The sequence below is a fragment of the Cajanus cajan genome, chromosome 7, assembly GCF_000230855.2.
Source record: "Cajanus cajan strain Asha chromosome 7, NIPB_CcT2T_4, whole genome shotgun sequence".
In the NCBI taxonomy this organism is placed as follows: domain Eukaryota; kingdom Viridiplantae; phylum Streptophyta; class Magnoliopsida; order Fabales; family Fabaceae; genus Cajanus; species Cajanus cajan.
Genome location: NC_138523.1, coordinates 43,575,881 through 43,586,668, shown reverse-complemented (window position 1 = coordinate 43,586,668; position 10,788 = coordinate 43,575,881). Strand labels below are relative to the sequence as shown.

Sequence of the window (10,788 nt, the reverse complement as noted above, 5' to 3'; positions counted from 1 at the left end):
ACCAAGGCGATCCAGAAACAACCTAAAGTGAATAAGTATGGTTATAATCTTAAATGAATGCGTTAATTATCCTATAGATTCCTTATTCACATGAGTGAAGAGAGAAGGTGACGAAGCCATGGTCACAACCTAATTTTATAGTTTACTTAAATGATTCTAAGCATTATTTTGTGGCTCCTTAAAATATCGAGTTTAATTTTTATGCGTCGTTGGTGTAATTTTTATTATTATTATTATCAATCAATTAAAATATAAATTTTTAAATAATTATTATAACACCAACAAACTTACCATACTTTACAACATATGATTAAATGACAATATAAAATTCCATTAATTGTTAGTATACTCCAATTAAGTTCTTAATATATATATATATATATATATATATATATATATATATATATATCATGTTAGAGAAATAATTTTTAACATATGACAAAAATAAATGAATAAATTAAATTTAAGTTAATCATGAGAGGACAGCTTAGTAGTGAGGAAATATACATATAATTAGAAGTTCAAATTCTGTTATTATAATTCTTATGGATTAAAAAAAATAGATTTAAGTTAAATATTTATACTTAGAAAATTATTTTTGAAGCCCAAGGTTAATAATTTATACAGTATCTTTTGAAGGAATGAGAACCACGTGAAGCAGATAAGAGCTATCCCATTCCCATGAAGAGCCAAAATGATGCCAGCATGGACGACGAACCAGAATCCACCACTAGATTATTTTGTCTTTGCATCCCTTCTTGCGATTGGAACCCAAAGCAAGACGTTAATTAAAAAGGTTACAACTTACAATGACTATGGGGCCACCAAAGTATACGGCGTAAATTAAAGTTTGCATCGATATAGCACGACAAGGGCCCTATTATTTAGAATAGTATATGGGGATGGCAGTGCAAGCAAGGTTTGGGGCATGGAACCCAATTCGAGTAGCGCAATGTTCTGGCGATCGTTTCAAATTCAATGGAGAGAGGTCTCCATCGGAGGAATTTGCACCATTAGCCACCAAATTTCAGAGGAGGCTTATTGTGGGTGTTGGGTCAGCTTCACTTGTGGCAGTGGGTGCAAACTTTGGTGGCATCACAAGTTTTCTTCTGGGTTTGTCTCCACAAAGTGGCCGTGATCTCAAGTTGGACTTGCTTTATCCCATTGGTGGCTACAGCCGTTGCTTTGACACAAAGGAAGGATTCGGTAATTCGCCTTAAAATTTATTGTATTAAAAGCCATTGTATAAGAGACGAAAAAAAAACTCATTTTTTTGTATGTATTTGGATTTGGATGATCAGAATTCATATACCCAGCAAATTGGGTGGGAGATCAGACGCTGCTGTATAGAGCTGCTAAGAAAAGAGAAATGGAACAATCGTTGGATCCTCCTCCTCTAAATGTACGGCGGCGTTCTAACATCAATGAACCGGTTGTTGCATTTGGTCCTCCCGGTTCCAGTGGAGAACTCAATGTTAGTGTGATTGTTTCATCTGTTGCTCCAGATTTCTCGTGAGTACGATGACAACTGAGCTGTAGAACTAGTAAATTTCACACACGTCACTTAACTTTATTAGTTATTACCAGACAAATGGCCGACTAAAAGAATTATATAATTAAAAAGAAAAGAATAACTTTTCACTTTTTTCTTTCAGTGGAAACTGCTGGGTCTAAAAAGTGCATTAAAAAAATAAACGATAAATTATAAATTGTTTGCCACTCACATCTGCCACATGTCTCATTTGATATTCTCTTTTTCGTTAGTATATTGATACAAATTGTTAATAAAGGGAAGATTGACAGCTTGTATTTCTAACCTTTTTCATTAGGATTGAAGCATTTGGAGGGCCAGATGAGGTGGGTGAAGCAGTGGTTCGAAGCATAACAGGATCAGGGCAGCGCCCTGATGTGAAGGGCACATTGATAAAATCAAGTTTGAGAGAGGATTCCGTTAGAAATGCCAAATACTACGAACTGGAGTTCAGAGTTGAAAGTCCCTCGTTTAGGCGACACAATGTTTCCGTTTGCTGCGCACGGGGTGGTAGGCTTTTTACTTTGAATGCTCAGGCACCTGAATCAGAGTGGCCAGGATTGAAGTCAGATTTCTATAGGATTGCTAATTCGTTTAGCCTCACAACTTAGTGATTCAAAACGAAGCTTCCCTTAGGTCGATCTTGTAACTTCTTTGTTTCCAAAGCTATGTTTTTGAATTGCATGGCTAGAGAATGTCCCCTAAACCGAACCAATTTTAGTTTTTTGTGTCATCTATGGGGCGCTTGTTGCCACATTACCAAACATTTCTTAATTTAACTAAAAGGACAGCAGAAACAAATTTTAAACACTGTATATTTATATATTACATGTTTCTTTTCCACCTTTTGAAATAAAATACAGATTTGACGTTTGACATTGTATGATTCTAACGTCTGTAACTATTATACACATTTAAATGATTCCCTAGGTATTTTGATCGAAACAACACTGAAACACACCACCCATAAAATATTGCTCAGATACAACTACTGTACATAACCCCCCTTTCCGGGTTCAATGACCAAACCGAATGTGGAAGGAAGTTCAAGCACAAGTAATCTGCCTCCGCTTAACCATCTTCTCATAATTCTCAGAAACCATTGCAGTCAGGTTAGGGTCTCCATATCCGATCTCTGCGCCAAGTCTGACAAAACAACAGTTAATAAAAAAAAAATCAATTAACAACGAAAAATCATGACATTTCTGTCTATGGTTGACCCTGCAGGGAACCTAACAGGACAACCGATCAATTCTAAAATTCATGAAGAACAAAACTTAACGCCACAGGATAAGAATCATCAGTCAAGCAAAACAGTTTATTTTCCATTTTTAAGGGCAAGGGCACTGGGAAAGAGATAGAACTAATACAATTGACTAAAACAAATGTGAAATTTGCATACTTTGGGTCAAGTACAAGTTTCTGAACTTCTTTGATGGCTGAACTAGCAGCATAAAGAGATATCTTCCCGACCTGCATATATGTTCAAGAAGTACGCACCAACACTAACAGGTTAATAAAAAATAAAATATGAACACAAGCATTTTAAAATAGGGATAGGCGCAATTGGCAACAAGAAATAAAACTTAATAATTAAAAGTAATTTTTCTCTATTCTGACCTCCAATACTTGAGGCTTTGCTTCATGCTCATTAGGTAGACAACGGATTTCCTCTGCCAATCTTACAGCATCACCCAGGCTTTCCGGAGATAAGAAATCAAGGCCCAACTGAACATTGGACTGAAATATAGAAATTGATTATACATACTATGAGAAATTCGACCAGTTGAGAATCCATATTGTTTCCATAAAAAATTAAAAAAAAATTCCACTTTAATTCATCAAACCAAAGTAAATAAACAAATCAGTTCAAAAAGATATGCAATATAAATTAATTAAAGCTTATAAAAGCATTTTTAATTTCCAAAGAGTTGATTCCTTTAGTTAAGAGATTTCTGGTCATTCAGAAGATTTAGAATATGATACATAATACATTGACCTCCATATCATATAACTTAACTTGCCTCTTGTTGGTAAGGCAGGTTGGTGTCATTTCTATATCAAAAGGGTAGGTAAGTGTAATTTGGGAAAATATTAGGAACATCAATGTAATTACAATAAAAATATTCAAAAAAGTAAAATATTCATAGAATATCACTTTTAGTAACTCAGTTACTAGATTAAATATCAACTCAGTAACTCAGTTACTAGATTAAATATTCAAAAAACCTAAAGAGATAATATTAATAATGGTCACCTTTGTGTGGTTCAAGTAACGGATATAAAACTATGAAGGTCATCTATTTAGTAATTAGTATATGAAGTGAACTGACGAGATAAATGAACTCACCTGAACATTCCTTGCTTGGAAAGGGCAACCAGCAGGAACAAATATAGCTTCCCCCAAATTCTGTTCAAATGACCAAGGCTCCACTCCTATTTAGGAAGATACTAATCCCATTAAAAAGGAAGATAAATGAAATTAATTGCATGCAGATATTTCTAGGGTTTCCCACAATTTAGCACATCAGTACTAAGTTTCCAATAATAAACAGTACACATGAGAAAATCACTCTCAGCGACAATGAGGCCTTATACAAGAGCCCACTATCTTCTCTTATACCAGTAAATTTATATAAAAAAAAGTTTGAAAGTGCAAAATTTCAATATGTAAACGTAAGAGATTTATGCAATGTTTGATGGGAGGGAGAAGGGACTGGAGAATTGACTTAAACTTTTGTAAAAAAAATTGACGAGGGGAAGGCAATTAACCCCCTTTTTATTCCACTTACCTCGAAAACTAGGACAACAACTCGTTTCCTTTACTTAAACATCCAAACCAGAATTTATGACCATCCCTTCCTACTGCATCAATCAAAAAATCTAAATACTAGGGGAATGAGAGGGGAATTGTCCTCCCATATTCATTTCCAGTCAAAAAAAATTCTATTCTCAAAAATGGGGAATTATTCCGTTCCCCTTCAATCTCTTTCATTACAATCATTTAAATAAGCTCTACAAGATTTAGTCAACTTAGGGGGTGTGATGGATGGAGCTCACAAGGGCAAGGCAAAATCCTATGTAATCCCACCAATGTCAAACTAACTTATACCACTTCTATATCTAGCTCTTAACAATTCAAAGAAAGAAAAAGATAAGATCTTACCAAATTCTTCCTTCAACTTTCTTTTATGGTGTTTGTCAAGAAAAATAGCTCCATCATAAAGGGGCAATGCAACCTTGAATCCAGAGAATACCATCAGCAATAAAAAAAATCAAAACTAGTTAATTAACAAATAAAAAAGGGGAAGCAATGTAATTTTTTTTTTTTTTTGAAGACTTACAAATTCATTTCCTACATCATCTGACTTCCCAAATTCCTTCCAATGTATTCTCAAATATTTAGTCAATGTTGGAACATCCAGCCGACGAAAAACATCCCAAAGAACTCCAGGATGTGTTTTCTCAGAGACATCTCCATTTTGTGTGAACGGAAGTTTACAATTGACCATATGACCTTCACCACTAGAATGAATTTCAAACCCTTGATCCATAATGGACTTATTCTGGTTTGAATCCATATCCAGTACACTACTTTTTGTACCAAGTGATGAATCAGGTGAACTCCCCCTTGAAGATATTTGAGGATCCCCATATGATTCTTTCACCTCGGTTTCCTTATAAGCTTGAGCTTTTTGCGTCATTTCAATTTTAGTTCTCTGCCACTCCTTCAGCTTTACTTCATTTGTATGAACCAAAAGGTACACCTGTTGAAATGCAGTGAATTATTGTTTGATACTTTACTCATAGCACCCCTTCTTTCCTTCTCTTTGAATAAATCAAAATTCCATTATTTTACTCTAGACAAGATAAGAGGGAGAACAGAGAGAGAGAGAGAACTTTAAAATATTAAAGACAAATGCAAAGTATCTAGCAGAGTTTGGGTAACCAATCCACATGTTGAGACATTTGAATTCAAATAGCACATTATAAATTGATATTAAACACTTATCATTAAGAATTTGTAATTATTAACAATTTGTAATTATTTACAAATGTCAAACTGCATATATTGATATGAGAAGTCAGATTATAAAGAAACATCAATTACTCATCTACATAACCATGATAAATACATAACCAAACATAAGTTAACAATGAAGCATCAAATGATATTCTTAAGACACTTGAAATTTGAACCAAGATTATAAAAAAGTTGCAGTGTGTCTAGGAACCAGAATACCATAAAGTAGTTGATAATGACTTCATTAACTCAAACTCAAACTATAAAAAACATAATGAGGATAAAGTAACATACCATGTCACGCATATTAAAGTGGAGATTTGTCACTGAGTCACCTCTACCAAGTTCATCACTAATCCCATAAGATATATATATCTTGGGTCCTACGTCATTCTGCAAGGAGTAATGAGGCAATTTAGCTGCAACATTGAGAATGCCCCACTTGGAGTGAATATACTGAAGTAAAGGTAGTTTGCTGATAAACTCAGGTCTTTGGTACAATAGAAATTCTTCAGATGCACTAGGTGAAGGCCAATCCTTCAATTTCAATAACTGTGGCCAACCATCTTCATGAATATGCCCTTCAAAGTATCCTTTCATGAATCGAGAGAGCTCAATATCAATCTGTCAATATAAAAATAATAAATTGCAGCCATAATGCAGAGAAATTTAGCATAGATTATGAACCAAAAACACAGTGCAATAGATAAAACCAACAGAATCCCAATCACTAAAAAGAGTTAAGGTATAGATGTGTACCTCAGACCCATCTAAGCAGTCTATGGCCTTAACCATTCTGTTTTCATCTTTCGCTTTCTCATCTGTTGTCTCTAGAATCCCTCTCCATATGACCATTGGATCCCAGCTTGAAATGGATGACCCATCAAATACTTGCTTCACAATAATGGGCTCCCCAGTTTTCCAATGCTTTCTAAAATTTCCAATCCCATCAGTTTTGATATCGTCAGATGCTGGACAATAAAGATAATTATCATCACTAGATTCTCTATGAGAATACTGGCAAAGACTGAGAGCATTCAGCCCAGTTTCTGGTGGACCATCAGCATTACTAATTCTGCAGCCGCTAACCATTTCCTCTACATTTTTCACCAACTTTGCAACCCAGTTCATCTTGAAAATTCGGCTTAAATTTAATGATGAATAACCACATCCACCATACTCCTTAGGGGGACATGGAATACTTCCGTTGTCATTGGATCTCCAATGAGGAAACTTACTTAATAAGTTTCGATCAGAAGTTTTTGCTTGCTCTGTTTGGGGTTCTTTATTGCGGTCTGCAGTTGCTTCTCGAAGATCTCGACAGCAATTAAGGCACAAATCATATGAGCAACTTGGACAGCGACGATGATAATCAGTAATAGGTATCCTACAGAAATTGCTGCAAGAAAACAAATCAAAATAATTAATGATCCCTATACTATCCATGAATAAGGAACATATGCATAATGCTTCAGCACTAACTAAAACCAACAATTCTATGAAATTGGTTATAAACGTACCAGCACATCTGCTCATCTGTGTTCAATTTTATCCTTGGAAGATCTATTTCAGCACCTGAGAGGGAAACCATTTTGAAAACATCATCAAATACTTGTTCACCACACATAAAGCAAAGTAACATAGATAACCACCACTAAGAATACAAAGCTGGAAGCAAACCCAAATAAATCTTACGCTTAAATGTGTTTTTAGTCCCTCAAATTTAAGCTAAATTTATTTTTGGTCCATCAAATTTTAAATTATTTTTTTTAGTCTATAATTTTTAAAAATCTTGTTTTAGTCCCTCAAGTGACTAACAACACATCTGAAAGTGAAAATTGGAACAGTTATGTAACATTAGCTGTATTTAATGTTATATTTTCACTAATAGAAACATTAGTATGTAAATTTTGTACGACAATATTTGACAAATTCCCTAAAAAAATTGAGTATAAGGACTAACAACATAATTTTTTGAAATTACAGATCAATTTTAAATTTGAGAGAGTAAAAATAAATTTACCTTAGATTTAAGGGACTAAAAACATATTTAAATCTATATCTTAAAATGAACCATACCACGCAACTTCTTTTCAAGTTCAACTTCAAAACACTGTTCATGGTGGATCTGCTTTACTACTGGAAGCACCGACGACAGCAGCACATGGAGATACTGCAACTTATCGAGAACAGGTATCTCTCGTATCCGAACCTAAATCCCAGCAAAACCAGAAATTTCACAAACAGGAAAAAGATATTACAAATGCTAAACTTCAACTGCATGCCTCATTGAATTCTAAGCTAGCAACACTCAAATACCTTTATCGAATTATCACTCCGCAAGCAAGTCTTGCAATTACATATACCCCGGCAAGCAGGACATATCCTCTTAATTTCATCCACTGAAAAGTCCGAGTACCTAAAAACAAGTAAACCATAACTAACAATAATCACCATCCAACTGAAAGAATTATCACTTATCACTACTCCCTGTTTTTATACTTTCTCATAAGCAGTTATTGAAGAAGAAAATAAAACTAAAATGAACCGAGTTTCTCCCATAAGCTAAAATTATCTAATGTACTTCACTTTTATAGAAACTCTTCTCATGTAATTTCTCCAAAATCTGAAGTACATTAGTTAATTTGCTTATAGGAGAAGTTCAATTCATTTTCCCTTCAAATTTTCTTCTCTTATAAGGGCATGTTTGGATAAACTTTTTCAAAAGCACTTCTAGAAGAGAAAAATAAGAAGGAAGAATGAAATGAGTTTCTCCATAAGTTAAAACTAATATGTATAAGTTCTTTTCTATTTATCCAATATCTTAATTTTAAATTGTGAAAAAACTTTTTCAATTTTCCTTTCTATTTTTCTCCTAGAAGTGTTCCTAAAGAAGCTTATCTAAACATGTCCTAAGTGCTTATAGATAAATTTATCCAATCAGGCAAGCCAAAATTCCATGCTCACCATGTTGATAAACAGCCATCACAGTATCCCCTCCTATCACACCGTAGGCACCAAGTAACTCGGTCCCGGTCATTCCTCCGGCACTGATGACAAGTCTGGCCGCCGGTGTCGTCAGAAGAGCCCGAGGTTCCATCGGAATATTCCTGCGACACAACACAACCTTCCAAATTTAGCACACTACAGTACACTACACTAGCATCAAAATCAGAGAACCCAAACTCAACTCACAGTGGTGGCATTAGCATCCAAGCTCCTCCGCGACCTCTTCCGAGAAGAATCCGGCGGGGAATCATAGGAGATCCAATTGTCTTCTTCATACAGATGCACATCCGCATCCACATCAACATCCTCATCCACATCCACATCCACGTCCACGTCATCATCGTTGTTGCTGTGAGCGCGTCTCACAGAGGAGTTTCTCCGCCCGGGCGTGTAACGAAACTGGTTCTTCGAGAGCTTCTTGTGAGAATGACCTATGGAGGAAAGAGGAACGTCGAAATCGTCGCTCTTACTCTCCAAATAAACGTTATCAGACATCGACTGCGACTTCCTCTTCGCCTTCTTGAGATTCGCCCTCATTGCGGAATTCGCCGCGCGCTTCTTCGCCTGGATGTAGTGCTTCTCGCACACCGTCTTGTCCGGCATCGACATCGCCGTGCACCGCCACTGCTTCCCGTCGGACCTCTTGCACCGCAGGTCATCGGGAATTCCCGCATTCTCCTCGCCGTTCGCCGATCGCGCCTGATCCATGGAAAGTGACAAACCCTAGCTTCTAGCGCGAGGGAACGGAACAAACCCTATTTATTCACTGTGGCGACGAGAGAGGAAGTGAATTGCGAGTGAGTTGAACGCGCGAGAGCGGTTGCTGCTGCGTGACTGTTCGGGGATTGAAGTTGCAGCGGCGGCGGCGGCGTCGGTGAGTGTTGGAATGGAGACAGTTGCTTAGTGTGGGATAAGAGAATTGAAAAAAGCTTACAAACATTAAACGATGGCATGAGAGGGGTGATACCTTCATGCGTCTGCAACTCGAACGGTAAAAAAGATAAAAGTTAATTATTCGATTTCATTCAAAACAGTTTAATTTTCGTATATCTGAGGGGGAGACTGCGAATTAGAATTAGAAACTGTTATCATAAAAAAATAAAAAATAAAAAAATAAAAAAACTGTTTTTTAAGAATATTTTTAAAAATAATAATGTAAAAAAAATAGAAACTGTTTTTTAATAATATTTTTAAAAATATGTTTTCATTAAAAATAATTATCAAAAAATTATAATAAATTTTAATGGTTTATATTTGATTGTTTTATTACACAATATCTATTTAGTTAGTTGGGATTGGAAATTTTTTTGATTTAGTATTGGTAATCCATAATATGTTATCTATAACTAGTCCATAAACAATAATGGATTATTAGATAAGGAAAGTTAGAAAAAGAAAAAAATATATATCTCTAACACTCCTTTATTAATACTCTTTTTATATGGGATGGAATTCATTAAAAATTACATAATTAATAAATTTTGTATTTTAATTAAGGAGTCTTTATTATGATTAAGTGATAGAATTCATTAAAAATTATAATTTTAATGAATAATAAAGAGTATTGACAAGATTGTCTTTAGTAAAGATTGAGTCTAGTTTTTGGTGTAAAGATTTTGAATAAATAAGCTATACAAGGATAATGTAAAAGTTATGTCATATAATAAAAAAATTTATTAAATATGGTAAATTTATACATTTTAATAATAATTTAATTAAAATTTATATTAAATATGATTAGTTATGTTATTAACTAATCATGTTTTAATGATACATATCGATTGAGGTATATTGAGGTATAAAATTTTTTATATTGTCGATGAATTAAATATTATTATATGTATAGAATTTAAAAGTTATTTAAAAATTTAACAAACTTACTATTCATGGAATGTCTAAGTAGATAATAACGTCAGTTGTTAGTTCATTTCAATCAAATTTTTAGATTATTTTTAAAAAATTAGTTTAAAAACCAAATATTCTTCAAAAATAAGAACAGAAAATACATTTGTTCATAATGAATGAGCTGGATTATTTTTAAAAATAAACATTTTAGAGCATAATTATTTCAAAACACGTAATTAAGCACATACTTGTAAGAATAATACTCTTAAGGTAGCTTAAAGTATAAAGAATGTGTCAACGGTTTTAGAAGAGCAACATGCAAATAATAATTTTCCATCTTGTGCCTAATAACCTCATTTCATAATAGAAGATGTTGAAT

At 34.2% G+C, this 10,788-nt stretch overlaps 2 protein-coding genes across 2 annotated transcripts; one reads left to right on the top strand and one right to left on the bottom strand.

Annotated features, from left to right (window-relative positions):
- Nucleotides 1–715: 715 nt before the first annotated feature.
- Nucleotides 716–2,409, top strand: LOC109814278 (Photosystem II reaction center PsbP family protein). Its single transcript, XM_020378667.2, has 3 exons — nucleotides 716–1,206; nucleotides 1,302–1,512; nucleotides 1,830–2,409. The coding sequence occupies exons 1-3, from the start codon at nucleotides 897–899 to the stop codon at nucleotides 2,140–2,142; spliced, it is 834 nt and encodes a 277-aa protein (XP_020234256.2). The 5' UTR covers nucleotides 716–896; the 3' UTR covers nucleotides 2,143–2,409.
- On the bottom strand, nucleotides 2,331–9,540 carry LOC109814285 (JmjC domain protein JMJ24). The gene is made up of 13 exons (XM_083059752.1): nucleotides 8,751–9,540; nucleotides 8,523–8,665; nucleotides 7,875–7,974; nucleotides 7,635–7,767; nucleotides 7,076–7,130; nucleotides 6,315–6,954; nucleotides 5,850–6,179; nucleotides 4,876–5,298; nucleotides 4,698–4,770; nucleotides 3,882–3,967; nucleotides 3,152–3,271; nucleotides 2,934–3,004; nucleotides 2,331–2,677 (listed from the first exon to the last, which is right to left on the bottom strand). The coding sequence occupies exons 1-13, from the start codon at nucleotides 9,270–9,272 to the stop codon at nucleotides 2,578–2,580; spliced, it is 2,796 nt and encodes a 931-aa protein (XP_082915878.1). The 5' UTR covers nucleotides 9,273–9,540; the 3' UTR covers nucleotides 2,331–2,577.
- Nucleotides 9,541–10,788: the final 1,248 nt, after the last annotated feature.

Excerpts from the sequence above, each read along its gene's own strand:
- LOC109814278 (XM_020378667.2), top strand. The coding sequence starts at position 897 with ATGGGGATGGCAGTGCAAGCAAGGTTTGGGGCATGGAACCCAATTCGA. Across the intron at positions 1,207-1,301 it reads TGACACAAAGGAAGGATTCG|AATTCATATACCCAGCAAAT; the intron begins GTAATTCGCCTT and ends TTGGATGATCAG. Across the intron at positions 1,513-1,829 it reads TCTGTTGCTCCAGATTTCTC|GATTGAAGCATTTGGAGGGC; the intron begins GTGAGTACGATG and ends CTTTTTCATTAG.
- LOC109814285 (XM_083059752.1), bottom strand. The coding sequence starts at position 9,272 with ATGGATCAGGCGCGATCGGCGAACGGCGAGGAGAATGCGGGAATTCCC. Across the intron at positions 3,272-3,881 it reads TCCAAGCAAGGAATGTTCAG|TCCAATGTTCAGTTGGGCCT; the intron begins GTGAGTTCATTT and ends TCTATATTTCAG. Across the intron at positions 2,678-2,933 it reads AAACTTGTACTTGACCCAAA|ACTTGGCGCAGAGATCGGAT; the intron begins GTATGCAAATTT and ends TTGTTTTGTCAG.